The sequence below is a fragment of the Pleurodeles waltl genome, chromosome 10, assembly GCF_031143425.1.
Source record: "Pleurodeles waltl isolate 20211129_DDA chromosome 10, aPleWal1.hap1.20221129, whole genome shotgun sequence".
Classification (NCBI taxonomy): Eukaryota; Metazoa; Chordata; class Amphibia; order Caudata; family Salamandridae; genus Pleurodeles; species Pleurodeles waltl.
The window spans coordinates 770,800,949-770,818,893 of NC_090449.1; the positions used below are offsets into that span (position 1 = coordinate 770,800,949).

General features: G+C 46.6%; 1 protein-coding gene across 12 annotated transcripts in view; it reads right to left on the reverse strand.

Annotated features, from left to right (window-relative positions):
• Window positions 1-17,945, reverse strand: part of KIAA1217 (KIAA1217 ortholog) — a 1,319,791-nt gene that overhangs the window by 42,799 nt on the left and 1,259,047 nt on the right. For all 12 annotated transcript variants that reach the window (XM_069211370.1, XM_069211371.1, XM_069211380.1 and 9 more), the window contains 3 exons: window positions 2,196-2,347; window positions 1,350-1,505; window positions 58-177 (listed from right to left, as the gene is read on the reverse strand). In XM_069211370.1, coding sequence (XP_069067471.1) covers window positions 58-177; window positions 1,350-1,505; window positions 2,196-2,347 — 428 coding nt within the window. The remainder of the gene's footprint in view (window positions 1-57; window positions 178-1,349; window positions 1,506-2,195; window positions 2,348-17,945) is intronic.

Below are 17,945 nucleotides of genomic sequence, written 5' to 3' on the forward strand. Positions count from 1 at the left end.
GTCACAGATAAGCTGCATCGTAAAAATGATTGGTTGACTTCATTCACCCAGTGTTACCTTTTTTTCCTTTGGATGTATCAATCCCACCGGTCTTGTGTCTTTTGTCTGGTTCTCAACCCTGGACTGCTCGGCGTGGCCTTTAGAGGGTGTTTCTATATATGAACACTTCTGAAAAGCCTAAGAAAGTGAGAGTTTTGAAATCAACACCATCTTGTATTTCATTCTTTCTTTCCATATGACGCAAATTTATTTAGCTAGAGGCCGGTTGCCGTCTAAACAAGCATATAAAAATGCACTAGGTTTGGACTTTTCCAGACGGGCATTAAGTATTCATGCCTATTGCAATGCTGAAATAGAGATAAGAAGGAATGTCACAGTGGTCAAAGGTGGAAGGCGAGATCAGGAAGCTGTCCCTTGCCGCACTGGTAGATCCAACCAACAGTGGTACAAGCCCAGGCAGAAAATATGGCCAGCAAGGTGCAGTCTTGACAGTGAAGGTGACTGGATTTCTAAATCAGATAATAGTTCTATTGCATTTATTATGTCTGGATTCTTCCCTAGTGCCCCCTACCCCCCCCCCCCCTCTCTCCCCTCCTCACTTGGTTGCTTCCTGGTTGGAAGTTTGCCGTACGGCAGTTAGAGTAACGGCAGTTTTCCCTGTGCGCCTACCCTTCCTGTGGGTCCCTGGAATTATTTATGCAGTTTCATATAGCGCAGACATTACCCAGAAGGGTTAGAGTGTTTTACCATAAAACAGGTTTCATTACAAGAGCTAAAGCGCTGCAACCAATTGCTAGTTAATATCATTAGCAGAGACACAAAGTGGCGGGTCGAAACAAAGGGAAGTTTGCTTGTTACTAAGGCATGCATTGTGTACAGATTATAAGGGGATGTAGGTGGTGAAGGTAGCAGTAGCAAGGTTAGTAACGTGGGACAGGAGTATTGCAGTTGGACTCACTCTTGGGCACGGTACGTTATGTTGAGGAAGGCTGGCTAAGGGAACAACTGTCCAAAATGTCGTTGTAGTAGAAGAGCTTTCATCTCCGTTTTTTAACTCAAATAGATTACCGCAGATATTAGTGTTGCCAGCTAAGAAACATTTTTCCCAGATGGAGGCTGGCCCTAGCTCAACAATAAATAATAACAGGACCTTGTGTTTATTTTCATTATGAAATAGCTCCATAACGTGAGCACCTTTCCACTACTGTCCGCTAGGTGGTACTATCGCTACACGCTAGGAATGGCACTAGTCGCACTTCTTGGCAAGAAAGCGCGTGACTGTCACTGTTAATACAATTTACGATACGTGCACGGTGGCTTCACAGTAGCCCTCCGCAAGGAAACTTTACCTGCAATTCTGCCATTATGCGCTCTCCTTCCTGCTCTTCGTCATCCTTTGTGGTGGAATCTGTTGCCACAGGAGGCTTCGGGTGAGAGATTTGGTCCTCAGTTTGACATCTTGCGAATTTTGACTGAGAAGGTGAGTTAATATCGTCATTGAGCTCCTAGAATGTTGGGAAACGATGCACACAGTAAGAGCACGGGATATGAATGACTTCATCAGTGCTAGTGTGTCCTAGAGATAAAAATGCGCTGTTCTGGTTAAACAAATGATCTCGGTCTTCTAGTTTGATAATATTTACATTGAAAACAATAGTACAAATTAAAGATGCTTTTCTCAATTATATTATACAAATTCATCCGCCCAGGGTCACGTGTTTTCAGTAAAAGCCCCACGCGTGCAGTAGTCTTTTTCCAAAGGTTTTCAAACTAGAACAAAGTGTCTGCCCATTTTCAAAGTAACTCCTATCTCTGACCTTCAAAGAGCCCAAGCAATTCTCAAAAGAATGTCAGCATTTAAAGACACTGCTCAGAGTTGTTTAACAATCAGGATACGTTTCACATCCGGAATCGATGTGAATGTGTTTTAGAAACTGCGGAGTCACGCTTAACATAATTAACCAGAACGCTCGAGATAGGATTTCCTAGAATAGACGATAATATATTTTTCTTTAAAACAAACTAATGTCTGAAATATCAGCTTTACATGATTTCCGAAAATGTGGCTTTTCGCCAGCATCAATATCAGCCCAAACACCAGCTCTAACTCTTATCGTAGCAAATTTGATCGCCGAAGTATTTGCACACGTGCAATTTGTGCCTAGCTGAAACCATTTTCATGTGAATCCCCCAACCTTTGAGGGGTCCTTTTTCACGGAGTGTGGGATGTCCGCTGGTCTCGCTGTCGCTAGGCCGGATCCTGGTGGATAGATGCGACGAGGAGGAGGAGGAGGAGGCGGAGACTTCATAACGTTATCGTTTTCTTGTTCTGCATCTGGAGGGTCTTCTGCAAAATAAAATGTGGGGTAGGCAAAAAAACATTAACCAGACCTGTGATTGTCGAAGCCGTTTACATTTCCTTAAAACAACTGTTGCAAAAGGCCACCTTTTAAGAGGCTGATAGCCTGTTTGAAAATCTGCAGCCTTACCTCAAATACTGCTTTAAATGTAAAAGTGCACAGTGCTGATATAGGGAAAAAAAGACTCCAGGAACCCGTCAATTGGGGGTCAAGGTGTGGCAGTGAAAAAGGGTGAAGTCATGAGGGGCCAAATCATTAAACGGTATCAAAGTATACATTTCGCACCAGATTTACTATTCTTTGATGCAAGACAACACTGCACCGAAGTTGTTTTGTGTCAAAGGGAGAGAGAGAAAAATGTGCTATACCTACTATGGAATAGTGCAGTTTTTTCCCTTACCCAACGTTGGCACACTTTTGGCAGCCAAGCACCAATGCACACATCCATGCACCATAGACCTTCAAGGCTTTTCCCACTATATGTGTGCTGTACACATCAGCATACATGCAAAGTTGGAAAATGAGGAGAGAGGAAACCATTTCTCATTGTTACATATGATGTTGGCTCAATTCCCTGTCTAGCATTGTTTGCAGTTGGGAACTTGTATCAAAACCCATCAGTGGTTGCATGGGAATGCCCATGCATCACCCACGGACACCCTCTTGACATAGTAATGCGAAACATTGCATAGCACACATTTCATAACCTTAGAATATTATCCAATGCACACCCTGGTTTGTGATGGATAGTAAATCACGCCCTAACACTTTTTTGCTGTATAGTATCACAGAAATTATGCAAACCCGGCTCAAAACAATAGCAGATCTGGGCCTTATTTTTTAAAGGATATGCTGTAAAGAAATTAGCACCAAGGACAAATGTTACATTAAAAATAATTTAGCATACTTAATTGATCACAAATTAGCTGTCATATCTTACATGGTTAAGACACATGCTGCAGAGCTCTTTGTGTATGCCCAGCAATTTTCAAGCAATTATAATAACAGTAAAATAACTATAACACTTAATACAGTGTCAGGAGAGTTCTGTGTTTTTGGCCAGTCACATTTTTAACTCCTAAAGTACCATAGAGAGGTAACGTACCTGCTACAAAGCAACATGTGTAACATGCAGATTCACAGATTTGTATTTTATGTAGCTAGGCAAGTAGGTTACTGCTTGTGACACAGAGATCCTTTGTTACTTCCAGTTCATAAATTGCAATCCCAATGTAGCACAGTGAGCATTCAGGATCGCCTTGCAAACTGCAAAGCACAGGTTTAGATCCATATTGTTTTTCCCCAATTTGCTGTCATTCTAAGCTTGCAAGAAAGGGATCCATTACATGCTAGTACAGGCTGAGTTATGTTTTAAATCTTAACTCTGTTTCCCTTAGAGTTATGTTTTAAATCTTAACTCGGTTTCCCTCAACATGCACACATAAAATATATTATCTAGAAATATGGACAATAAGTGACTCCTAAACGTATAGCCCTGTTTGTCTTTCGTAACTTTTCCTGTACATTGATTTACACACGTATGAATTATTGTCTGTGCATGTAGGTGTGCGATGCAAGGGACTCTGATACCCTACTCTGAGATGAGTAGCACTATAAAAGTATTAAATACAAAATAAATTAGTAAGTGCTATTTAAATCGTTATTTGTGTAATTGCTCATAAACACAGATGCAACTGCACTCTTACAGTGCATGCACATCTCTTACAAAGGGGACTCAAGAAGTCAGAAACCTGCCTCCAAATCACAGTTTCTCTAACATACTTTTGAAGTATTAAGCAGTACCCCTTTGTTTCCTCCATTTGCATTGGAATGTAGGGCCCATATTTATACTATTTTATCGCCTCATTTGCATCATGTTTTGATGCAAAAGCGGCGCAAACTTCCAAAATATAATTGTATTTTTTAAGTTTGCGCCTCATTTGCGTAAAAAAAATGACACAAACGCGGCACAAAAAAAGTATAAATATGGGCCTATGTGTTGGTTCCATACGGCTGCCAGACAGGCTAATACTTGATCACATGAAGCGCTGATGGCCCATTAAATCAGGGCTTTGTTGTAGACCCAGCTGGAAAAGAAAAAAACTTTGTTGCCTGCACATTGCTGCACCGACCTGAAAGCAGACAACGTGCACAAGGTGCTAAATTGTGGCCGGTACCAGAAAGTTAAACCAGAACAAATTTAGCATATATCTAAGGGTCAGCCAGATCCCGCTCAAAAAAACTGCCGAAACCCGGATTCCCCTTTGTAATTTCCTGCATTGAATTTGCCGCAATACACAGAGGGGTGGATTTACCAAGCATTGTGCCTTGCAGAGCTGCAAAAATCTGCACTGCTATATTGTGTGAATGGCACAAAAAGTGTACAGTTTCATTTTCACAGCACATCATGTGCCAAAGATGCCAGACAAACACAAAAGGCCGACACTAAACATAATTTTAGTGCTATGCCATAAAACAAGGGAGTGGTGTCTTACATGAGATTTATACCTCAAGTAGAAATTTCTTCATACAGATGCTATCACAAGATTCAGTTGCGTAATATGTGTAATGTTTGTCACAATTACACGCATTAAGGCCCATATTTATACTTTTTTAGCACAGTATTTGCGTCATTTTTTGATGCAGAAACGGCACAAACTTGCAAAATACAATTGTATTTTGGAAGTTTGTGCCATTTTTGCGTCAAAAAGCATTGCAAATGCGTCACTAAAAAAGTATAAATATGGGCCTAAGTGTGGAAATTTCATGTTATTGGATTTTGCTCATTGTTTGTGCCTCTTTTCATTTGACATCAGTATTCCGCACTAGGGGGCATATTTATACTCTGTTTGCGCCGGATTTGGGTCATTTTTTTTTTAACGCAAATCCAGAGCAAACTTAACTCCATATTTATACTTTGGCGCTAGACCCGTCTAGTGCCAAATTTATGGAGTTTGAGTCACTTTTTCACCGTGGAAACCTACCTTGCGTTAATGATATGTAAGATAGGCGTTCCAGGGCATAAAATGACTCTAAGGCCTTTGCGCCTTATTTATACTCAAGTGCAAAAATGACGCACGAGAGGGTCTTAAAAAGTCCTTTTTTAACGCCTGGGTCAGGCAGGCGTTAAGGGACCTGTGGGCTCAGAAGCAGTCCACAGGTGCCCTTCCCTGCCCTCAGGGACACCCCCTGCCACCCTCACCCACCCCTGGAGGACACCCATGGATGGTGGGACCCATCTACGGTAAGTATAGGCAAGTATTTTAATTTTTATTTTTTAAAGTGGCATGGGGGACTTAACTTGGGCACCCTACATGTCATTGTGCCCAATGGCCATGCCCAGGGGACAGAAGTCCCCTGGGCATGGCCATTGGGCTGGAGGGCATGACTCCTGTCTTTGTTAAGACAGGAGTAATTTCCAGGGGTGCGTAAGAAAATGACGCTAGTCAGGTTTGAGTCAATATTTTTGACTCTAAACTGACTTGCACCATTCTTTGACGCAAAACCCACATTCTTCCCTACGCCTCCGCTGCCCGGTTAGAATCATTTATTTTGACGTTAACCAGGCCGCAGCGCCGGCTAATGCCATTCCATAAATAAGGTGACCGGCTTGTACGTTGGAATGGCGTTAGCCAGCTGTAAACTTTTTGACGCAAATCTGCGCTAGCGCAAATTTGCGTCAAAAAGTATAAATTTGGGCCTAAGAGCTAGTTTTTGTGACTTTAGCTGATCTGGCTTTACATGGACTCCTAGACTGCTGTGCGCTGTTCCCAACCTGTTAAGCCCACATTGCATGTATTTTTAGTGGTTTTGCGCTAATTGTTACAATAGTGTTTAGTGCTACAATTGTTTTACCTTTTGAGTCAAAAAAATAAATTTGTGAGCCATAGCGGATAGTTGCTATTGTTTGTGTCACATAGTGTCACACAATGTAAATCTGGGCCAGTGTCCTAACGCAAACTGATGGAATCGTGCACATTTTGGACAGAAGCCACTAAAATGGTACACTGGAGGGCAGCTTCTCAGCTATAAAGAGGTATTTGGCCCTGCTGCCCTGTGTTAAACCTCAATATCAACCCAGCATCCTGCAACCTTTTTTCCAGGAGCATGCTACTAGGTGTCTGCTATTAGAGTTAAAATCACACTCGCGATAAAATTCTTCATTTAAGGGTACATTAAACATGAATAGTTGCTGCCTCTGTTCATTGATTTTTAGCTCTTCAGATGACTGCCATCTTTTTTACTTAGTGCTTCATCAAACTGACTTTAGCGTCAGTCTTAATATGTTTCAGTGACAAATCAGTTTCGATTTTCGTTTAAATGGGAGAGTGGAAACTACTGAAACGTATTTCAAGCAACCAAAGATGTTACAATGACCTTGTAGACAACGGTTCCAGATTCAGGCGGACCATTAAAGGTGTGCCAGTATGGAACACATAAGTATAATTTACGATCCGAAGAGTACAGGCGCTTTCTAACCAAGGTCCTTGTGAAACACAAGAAAGAAAAACAATACACGGGGCTTCTTAAAATTAAGGTCCCTCCAGCAGGACCCCTTGCCTATGGTAGAGGAGCAGGGGCAAGAATGACTGTATTAAAACGTGGAACACCTAATATTGAATCAATAGATTATATAATTTAACCATTTGCTCTATATTGGCTATGTATTGCCAGAGCTGCCACCGTTCAAGCATCACTCTTATTTATGTCGTCTTCAGAAGTCGACATCTCTACTTGTCCTCTGCAGGTCATCTATTATTTAACACATATTTAGCAGAAGGCGATGAGCAAGATAAATTAGTGTGGCCGTGGGGTACCCGATGTTCAGGCATTTCAGAAAGACGCTGGGGTAAATTTACTAAAATGTTTCACAATGCAGTGAGTTAGAAATGGGTTTTCTGGCTGGCTAGGGTATGCACCTACGCCAGGGAGTACCAACCACTCTAATCAGGGCAAGTCAGATACATGCTAAAGATAACCTGTGCTCACCCTCCGGGAGCTTGGCGCAGAGCAGGCTGGCTTACCCTCAGCGGTTATGTGTGAAGTATTTGTGCGATATGCTCACAGCAACTCAGTGTTAAATACAAAAAAAGACTCCACACAAGATTAGAAAAATAAGTGACTCTTCATATAATAAACTTTAAATATAAAATGATTAAAATCCAGTAGGTATCTTGCGCAATATAGCATATGCCAATATCAGTGAGTAAGAAGTGACGATTGTAGTGCGCGTCTATTAGAGGCTGTACGGTACAAGAAATGCGCTTTGGAATGATAAGGTCTAAAAGCCGTCCCCCGCCAGAGTTATTTCAGTCATGAAGGCCGCTTTTCAACAGTTCGGTGATGTGTTCAGGGCAGTAAGTGGTGCCATGCAAACCAGAGGGGTCTGCATGAGTCTAGCCAGGGGTCGAGGAACTCTATGCGACCCCTGGGGCTGGGTTTGCAGTCCGGGCAGAAAGGGGAAGACACTCACCCCTGCAGCTAACTTGCTGCAGGCAATCCGGTCACAGTGTTTCGTGTGCTCTTGGCGGGACTTCCCGGGCCTAAAGCAGGTCACAACAGATGTCTGCAGTACTGAATGCAGGCAGAGGTGAGAGCGCACACTGGTCGTTCGATTGGACAGACCTGGTGCAATGCACACGGTCAGTATCTGCCTCATAGGTAGTCTCTGATGCAGCACGGCGTTCACGCTGGGGTGCAATGTGTTGGATGCAGCGATTTTGCACCCTGATGATAGTGAGCTGGGTGTCGCTGACTCAGTTGTTGGTTTTAGTGCGTCTTCAGCGCAATGTGCTAGTGGATTCACGGGGTGTCAGAAGCCCATGGAGTCACTCTGGATATGGGTTACAGTTCTTCTTGACAGGGTCCAGGTCAGTAGGCAGGAGGGTGGCTCAATAAGGCAGACAGCAGTCCCTGGGGACAGTCAGGCTCAGCAAAGGGGCCATTTAATTTATAGGCCCTCGGTATGTGGCATACCACTCTACAAGGGACTTACACGTAAATTAAATATGCTAACTGGGTGTGCACCAAGGTTACCAAGTTTTAGGGCAGAAGCACATGCACTTTGAGCACTTTACTACTGCTAATCAATGCTAGAGTTCTAAGGCCAACTGTAAGGAAATACCTCCTTGGCATGGTTACCCCCTGACTTTTTGCCTTTGCTGATGCTAAGTTTTGATTTGAAAGTGTGCTGAGGCCTGCTAACCAGGCCCCAGCACCAGTGTTCTTTCCCTAACCTGTACTTTTGTTTCCACAATTGGCACACCCTGGCATCCAGGTAAGTCCCTTGTAACTGGTACCCCTGGTACCAAGGGCCCTGATGCCAGGGAAGGTGTCTAAGGGCTGCAGCATATCTTATGCCACCCTGGGGACCCCTCACTCAGCACAGACACACTGCTTGCCAGCTTGTGTGTGCTAGTGAGGACAAAACGACTAAGTCGACATGGCACTCCCCTCAGGGTGCCATGCCAACCTCACACTGCCTATGCAGTATAGATAAGTCACCCCTCTAGCAGGTCTTACAGCCCTAAGGCAGGGTGCACTATACCATAGGTGAGGGCACAAGTGCATGAGCACTGTGCCCCTACAGTGTCTAAGCAAAACCTTAGACATTGTAAGTGCAGTGTAGCCATAAGAGTATATGGTCTGGGAGTCTGTCATGCACGAACTCCACAGCACCATAATGGCTACAGTGAAAACTGTGAAGTTTGGTATCAAACTTCTCAGCACAATAAATGCACACTGATGCCAGTGTAAATTTTTTATTGTAACATACACCCCAGAGGGCACCTTAGAGGTGCCCCCTGAAACCTTAACTGACTATCCGTGTAGGCTGACTGGTTTTAGCAGCCTGCCACACTCCAGACATGTTGCTGGCCACATGGGGAGAGTGCCTTTGTCACTCTGTGGCTAGTAACAAAGCCTGTACTGGGTGGAGGTGCTTCACACCTCCCCCTGCAGGAACTGTAACACCTGGCGGTGAGCCTCAAAGGCTCACCCCCTTTGTTACAGCACCACAGGGCACTCCAGCTAGTGGAGTTGCCCGCCCCCTCCACGGCCCCACTTTTGGCGGCAAGGCCGGAGGAGATAATGAGAAAAACAAGGATGAGTCACTGGCCAGTCAGGACAAGCCCCTAAGGTGTCCTGAGCTGAGGTGACTCTGACTTTTAGAAATCCTCCATCTTGCAGATGGAGGATTCCCCCAATAGGATTAGGGATGTGCCCCCCTCCCCTCAGGGAGGAGGCACAAAGAGGGTGTACCCACTCTCAGGGCTAGTAGCCATTGGCTACTAACCCCCCAGACCTAAACACGCCCTTAAATTTAGTATTTAAGGGCTCCCCAGAACCTAGGAACTCAGATTCCTGCAATCTAAGAAGAAGAGGACTGCTAAGCTGAAAAACCCTGCAGAGAAGACGGAGACACCAACTGCTTTGGCCCCAGCTTCACCGGCCTGTCTCCCCACTTCTAAAGACACTGCTCCAGCGACGCTCTCCCCAGGGACCAGCGACCTCTGAAGCCTCAGAGGACTGCCCTGCATCTAGAAGGACCAAGAACTCCCGAGGACAGCGGCCCTGTTCACCAAAGACTGCAACTTTGAAACAAAGAAGCAACTTTGAAACAACTTGCGTTTCCTGCCGGAAGCGTGAGACTTGACAAACTGCACCCAACGCCCCCGGCTCGATTTGTGGAGAACAATCACTTCAGGGAGGACTCCCCGGCGACTGCGAGACCGTGAGTAGCCAGAGTCGCCCCCCCTGAGCCCCCACAGCGACGCCTGCAGAGGGAATCCCGAGGCTCCCCCTGACCGCGACTGCCTGCTCCTCAGATCCCGACGCCTGGTAAAGACTCTGTACCCGCAGCCCCCAGGACCTGAAGGATCTGAACTCCAGTGCAGGAGTGACCCCCAGGAGGCCCTCTCCCTTGCCCAGGTGGTGGCTACCCCGAGGAGCCCCCCCCTTGCCTGCCTGCATCGCTGAAGAGACCCCTTGGTCTCCCATTGAAACCTATTGGAAACCCGACGCATGTTTGCACACTGCACCCGGCCGCCCCGTGCTGCTGAGGGTGTACTTTCTGTGCTGACTTGTGTCCCCCCCGGTGCCCTACAAAACCCCCCTGGTCTGCCCTCCGAAGACATGGGTACTTACCTGCTGGCAGACTGGAACCGGGGCACCCCCTTCTCCATTGAAGCCTATGCGTTTTGGGCACCACTTTGACCTCTGCACCTGACCGGCCCTGAGCTGCTGGTGTGGTAACTTCGGGGTTGCTCTGAACCCCCAATGGTGGGCTACCTTGGACCCAAACTTGAACCCCGTAGGTGGTTTACTTACCTGCAAAAACTAACAAACTCTTACTCCCCCCAGGAACTGTTGAAAATTGCACTGTCTAGTTTTAAAATAGCTATATGTGATTTATACGAAAACTGTATATACTATTTTGCTAATTCAAAGTTCCTAAAGTACCTACCTGCAATACCTTTCATTTAAAGTATTACATGTAAATCTTGAACCTGTGGTTCTTAAAATAAACTAAGAAAATATATTTTTCTATACAAAAACCTATTGGCCTGGAATTGTCTCTGAGTGTGTGTTCCTCATGTATTGCCTGTGTGTGTACAACAAATGCTTAACACTACTCCTTTGATAAGCCTACTGCTCGACCACACTACCACAAAATAGAGCATTAGTATTATCTCTTTTTGCCACTATCTTACCTCTAAGGGGAGCCCTTGGACTCTGTGCATACTATTCCTTACTTTGAAATAGTGCATACAGAGCCAGCTTCCTACATTGGTGGATCAGCGGTGGGGTACAAGACTTTGCATTTGCTGGACTACTCAGCCAATACCTGATCACACGACTAAATTCCAAAAATTGTCAGTAGAAACTGATTTTTGAAATTTGAGCTATTTTTCTAAATTTTTAAAAGTCCTACTAGGGCCTTGTGTTAGTCCCTGTTAGCATTTCTTTTAGAGTTTAAAAGTTTTGTGAAAGTTTGAATTAAGTTCTAGAGATAGTTTTAGATTCTTAAAAAGTATTCCAACTTTTAGAAACATAATGTCTAGTGCAGAAGAGAATGTGATGGAACTCGACATCACCCCTTACCTCCATCTTAAGATGAGGGAGCTGAGGTCTCTCTGCAAAATAAAGAAAATACCAGTTGGCCTAAGACCTTCCAAAATACAGCTCCAGGAGCTGCTGGCAGAGTTTGAAAAAGCCAACCCCTCTGAGGATGACTTCCCAGAGGATGAAGTTAGTGACTTGGAGGAGACTTCCCCCCTCCAGTCCCAATTAGGGAGATCAGGGCCCCTCAAGCCCTGTCACCAACTGTGATAGTCAGAGATGCTGCTTCCCTCACAGGAGGGTCCAGCACCTCTGCAATCACTGAGGATAGCCTCAGTGAAGATGACCTCCTGTTAGCCAGGATGGCCAAAAGATTGGCTTTAGAGAGACAGCTCCTAGCCATAGAAAGGGAAAGACAAGAGATGGGTTTTGGTCCCATCCATGGTGGCAGCAACATAAATAGGGTCAGAGATTCTCCTGACATGTTGAAAATCCCTAAAGGGATTGTAACTAAATATGAAGATGGTGATGACATCACCAAATGGTTCACAGCTTTTGAGAGGGTTTGTGCAACCAGAAAAGTAAACAGATCTCACTGGAGTGCTCTCCTTTGGGAAATGTTCACTGGAAAGTGTAGGGATAGACTCCTCACACTCTCTGGAAAAGATGCAGAATCTTATGACCTCATGAAGGGTACCCTGATTGAGGGCTTTGGATTCTCCACTGAGGAGTATAGAATTAGATTCAGGGGGGCTCAAAAATCCTCGAGCCAGACCTGGGTTGATTTTGTGGACTACTCAGTGAAAACACTGGATGGTTGGATTCAAGGCAGTGGTGTAAATGATTATGATGGGCTGTACAATTTATTTGTGAAAGAACACCTGTTAAGTAATTGTTCAAATGATAAACTGCATCAGCATCTGGTAGACCTAGGACCAATTTCTCCCCAAGAATTGGGAAAGAAGGCGGACCATTGGGTCAAGACTAGGGTGACCAAGACATCCACAGGGGGTGACCAAAAGAAAGGGGTCACAAAACCTCCCCAGGGGAAGAGTGTTGAGAAATCCAAAGGTAAAAATAGTAAAGAGTCTTCTACAGGCCCCCAAAAACCTGCACAGGAGGGTGGGCCCAGAGCCTCTTCACAAACCAATTTTCGGTACAAGGGTAAAAACTTTGATCCCAAAAAGGCCTGGTGTCGTAGCTGTAATCAGCCTGTACACCAAACTGGAGACAAGGCCTGTCCCAAGAAAAGTACCACTTCTAACTCCACTCCAGCTAACACTGGAATGGCTAGTCTCCAAGTGGGATCAACAGTGTGCCCAGAGCAAATCAGGTGTCACACTGAAGCTACATTAGTCTCTGAGGGTGGGGTGGATTTAGCCACACTGGCTGCCTGGCCTCCTAACATGCAAAAATACAGGCAGCAGCTCTTAATTAATGGGACAAGTGGAGAATGCCTGAGGGATACAGGTGCCAGTGTCACCATGGTGACAGGGAAATTGGTTTCCCCTGGTCAATACCTGGCTGGACAAACTTATCCAGTCACCAACGCTGACAATCAGACTAAAGTACATCCCATGGCTATGGTAACTTTAGAGTGGGGAGGGGTCAATGGCCTGAAACAGGTGGTGGTCTCCTCAAATATCCCTGTAGACTGTTTGCTTGGAAATGACCTGGAGTCCTCAGCATGGGCTGAGGTAGAATTGAAAACCCATGCAGCCATGCTGGGTATCCCTGAACTGGTGTGTGTCAAGACAAGGGCACAGTGCAAGGCTCAGGGTGAAAAAGTAGGGTTGGAGCCTGGAAAAAGGGCCCAGCCTACCAAGAGAAAAGGAAAGACAACTGGGAAACCAGCTGCAACACAACAACAAAAAGAGAACCTCTCTTCCCAGGAAGAAGTTCTGCCCTCTGAGGGAACTGAGCCTCTGGAGTTAGAACCTTATCAGGTTGAGCTCTTAGGCCCAGGGGGACCCTCAAGGGAGCAGTTGTGTAAGGGGCAAGAAACCTGTCCCTCTCTTGAAGGCCTTAGGCAGCAAGCTGCTGAAGAGTCCAATGGCAAGAAAACTGGAACACATAGGGTCTATTGGGAAGATGGACTCCTTTACACTGAGGCAAGAGATCCCAAACCTGGGGCCACTAGGAGAGTGGTAGTGCCTCAGGAGTTTAGGGAGTTCATACTGACCTTAGCCCATGATATTCCTCTTGCTGGGCATTTGGGACAAACCAAGACGTGGGAGAGACTAGTCAACCACTTCTATTGGCCCAACATGTCCCAGAAGGTCAAGGAGTTTTGTGTCTCCTGTACCACCTGTCAAGCCAGTGGTAAGACAGGTGGACACCCAAAGGCCCCCCTCATTCCACTTCCAGTGGTGGGGGTCCCCTTTGAAAGAGTGGGTGTGGACATAGTGGGTCCACTTGAACCTCCCACAGCCTCAGGGAACATGTACATACTAGTAGTAGTGGATCATGCTACTAGATACCCTGAAGCAATTCCCCTTAGGTCGACCACTGCCCCTGCAGTAGCCAAGGCCCTCATTGGTATTTTTACCAGAGTGGGTTTTCCTAAGGAGGTGGTGTCTGACAGAGGTACCAACTTCATGTCAGCATACCTGAAACACATGTGGAATGAGTGTGGAGTGACTTACAAATTCACTACACCATACCATCCACAAACTAATGGCCTTGTTGAGAGATTCAACAAGACATTAAAAGGCATGATCATGGGGCTCCCTGAAAAACTCAAAAGGAGATGGGATGTCCTCTTGCCATGTCTGCTTTTCGCTTACAGAGAGGTGCCTCAGAAGGGAGTAGGGTTCTCAACCTTTGAACTTCTGTTTGGCCACCCTGTAAGGGGACCACTAGCTCTTGTGAAAGAAGTCTGGGAGAGACCTCTTCATGAGCCTAAACAAGACATAGTGGACTATGTACTTGGCCTACGTTCAAGGATGGCAGAGTACATGGAAAAGGCAAGTAAAAACCTTGAGGCCAGCCAACAGATCCAGAAGTTTTGGTATGACCAAAAGGCTGCAATGGTTGAATTTCAGCCAGGGCAGAAAGTCTGGGTTCTGGAGCCTGTGGCTCCCAGGGCACTTCAGGACAAATGGAGTGGCCCTTACCCAGTGCTAGAAAAGAAGAGTCAGGTCACCTACCTGGTGGACCTAGGCACTAGCAGGAGCCCCAAGAGGGTGATCCATGTGAACCGCCTTAAGCTCTTCCATGACAGGGCTGATGTGAATCTGTTGATGGTAACAGATGAGGACCAGGAAGCTGAGAGTGAACCTCTCCCTGATCTCCTCTCCACAAACCCTAAAGATGGCTCAGTTGATGGAGTGATCTATTCAGATACCCTCTCTAGCCAACAGCAATCTGACTGTAGGAAGGTCCTGCAACAGTTTGCTGAGCTCTTTTCCCTACCCCCTGGTCAGACACACCTGTGTACCCATGATGTGGACACAGAAGACAGCATGCCTGTCAAAAACAACATTTTCAGACAGTCTGACCAAGTTAAGGAAAGCACCAAAGTGGAAGTCCACAAGATGCTGGAATTGGGAGTAATGGAGCACTCTGATAGCCCCTGGGCTAGCCCAGTGGTTCTAGTCCCCAAACCTCACACCAAAGATGGAAAGAGAGAGATGAGGTTTTGTGTAGACTACAGAGGACTTAATTCTGTCACCAAGACAGATGCCCATCCCATTCCAAGGGCTTATGAACTGATTGACAAATTAGGTGCTGCCAAATTCTTAAGTACCTTTGACTTAACAGCAGGGTACTGGCAAATCAAAATGGCACCAGGAGCAAAAGAAAAGACAGCATTCTCCACACCTGATGGGCATTATCAGTTTACTGTTATGCCCTTTGGTTTAAAGAATGCCCCTGCCACCTTCCAAAGGTTGGTGAATCAAGTCCTTGCTGGTTTGGAGTCCTTTAGTGCAGCTTATCTTGACGATATTGCTGTCTTTAGCTCCAGCTGGCAGGATCACCTGGTCCACCTGAAGAAGGTTTTGAAGGCTCTGCAATCAGCAGGCCTCTCTATCAAGGCATCCAAATGCCAGATAGGGCAGGGAACTGTGGTTTACTTGGGTCACCTTGTAGGTGGAGGCCAAGTTCAGCCACTCCAGCCTAAGATCCAGACTATTCTGGACTGGGCAGCTCCAAAAACTCAGACTCAAGTCAGGGCATTCCTTGGCTTGACTGGGTACTACAGGAGGTTTGTGAAGGGATATGGATCCATAGTGACAGCCCTCACAGAACTTACCTCCAAGAAAATGCCCAAGAAAGTAAACTGGACTGTAGAATGCCAACAGGCCTTTGACACCCTGAAACAAGCAATGTGCACAGCACCAGTTCTAAAAGCTCCAGATTACTCCAAGCAGTTCATTGTGCAGACAGATGCCTCTGAACATGGGCTAGGGGCAGTTTTGTCCCAAAAAAATGATGATGGCCTTGACCAGCCTGTTGCTTTCATTAGCAGGGGTTACTCCCCAGGGAGCAGCGTTGGAGTGCCATTGAGAGGGAGGCCTTTGCTGTGGTTTGGTCCCTGAAGAAGCTGAGACCATACCTCTTTGGTACTCACTTTGTAGTTCAAACTGACCACAGACCTCTCAGATGGCTGATGCAAATGAAAGGTGAAAATCCAAAACTGTTGAGGTGGTCCATCTCCCTACAGGGAATGGACTTTATAGTGGAACACAGACCTGGGACTGCCCATGCCAATGCAGATGGCCTTTCCAGGTTCTTCCACTTAGAAAATGAAGACTCTCTTGGGAAAGGTTAGTCTCATCCTCTTTCGTTTGGGGGGGGGGAGGGGGTTGTGTAAGGAAATGCCTCCTTGGCATGGTTACCCCCTGACTTTTTGCCTTTGCTGATGCTAAGTTTTGATTTGAAAGTGTGCTGAGGCCTGCTAACCAGGCCCCAGCACCAGTGTTCTTTCCCTAACCTGTACTTTTGTTTCCACAATTGGCACACCCTGGCATCCAGGTAAGTCCCTTGTAACTGGTACCCCTGGTACCAAGGGCCCTGATGCCAGGGAAGGTCTCTAAGGGCTGCAGCATATCTTATGCCACCCTGGGGACCCCTCACTCAGCACAGACACACTGCTTGCCAGCTTGTGTGTGCTAGTGAGGACAAAACGACTAAGTCGACATGGCACTCCCCTCAGGGTGCCATGCCAACCTCACACTGCCTATGCAGTATAGATAAGTCACCCCTCTAGCAGGCCTTACAGCCCTAAGGCAGGGTGCACTATACCATAGGTGAGGGCACAAGTGCATGAGCACTGTGCCCCTACAGTGTCTAAGCAAAACCTTAGACATTGTAAATGCAGGGTAGCCATAAGAGTATATGGTCTGGGAGTCTGTCATGCACGAACTCCACAGCACCATAATGGCTACAGTGAAAACTGTGAAGTTTGGTATCAAACTTCTCAGCACAATAAATGCACACTGATGCCAGTGTACATTTATTATTGTAACATACACCCCAGAGGGCACCTTAGAGGTGCCCCCTGAAACCTTAACCGACTATCCGTGTAGGCTGACTGGTTTTAGCAGCCTGCCACACTCAAGACATGTTGCTGGCCACATGGGGAGAGTGCCTTTGTCACTCTGTGGCTAGTAACAAAGCCTGTACTGGGTGGAGGTGCTTCACACCTCCCCCTGCAGGAACTGTAACACCTGGCGGTTACAGCACCACAGGGCACTCCAGCTAGTGGAGTTGCCCGCCCCCTCCGGCCACCGCCCCACTTTTGGCGGCAATGCCAGAGGAGATAATGAGAAAAACAAGGAGGAGTCACTGGCCAGTCAGGACAGCCCCTAAGGTGTCCTGAGCTGAGGTGACTCTGACTTTTAGAAATCCTCCATCTTGCAGATGGAGGATTCCCCCAATAGGATTAGGGATGTGCCCCCCTCCCCTCAGGGAGGAGGCACAAAGAGGGTGTACCCACCCTCAGGGCTAGTAGCCATTGGCTACTAACCCCCCAGACCTAAACACGCCCTTAAATTTAGTATTTAAGGGCTCCCCAGAACCTAGGAACTCAGATTCCTGCAACCTAAGAAGAAGAGGACTGCTAAGCTGAAAAACCCTGCAGAGAAGACGGAGACACCAACTGCTTTGGCCCCAGCTCTACCGGCCTGTCTCCCCACTTCTAAAGACACTGCTTCAGCGACGCTCTCCCCAGGGACCAGCGTCCTCTGAAGCCTCAGAGGACTGCCCTGCATCTAGAAGGACCAAGAACTCCTGAGGACAGCGGCCCTGTTCACCAAAGACTGCAACTTTGAAACAAAAAAGCAACTTTGAAACAACTTGCGTTTCCCGCCGGAAGCGTGAGACTTGACACACTGCACCCGACGCCCCCGGCTTGACTTGTGGAGAACAATCACTTCAGGGAGGACTCCCTGGCGACTGCGAGACCGTGAGTAGTTAGAGTTGCCCCCCCTGAGCGCCCACAGCGACGCCTGCAGAGGGAATCCTGAGGCTCCCCCTGACCGCGACTGCCTGCTCCTCAGATCCCGACGCCTGGTAAAGACT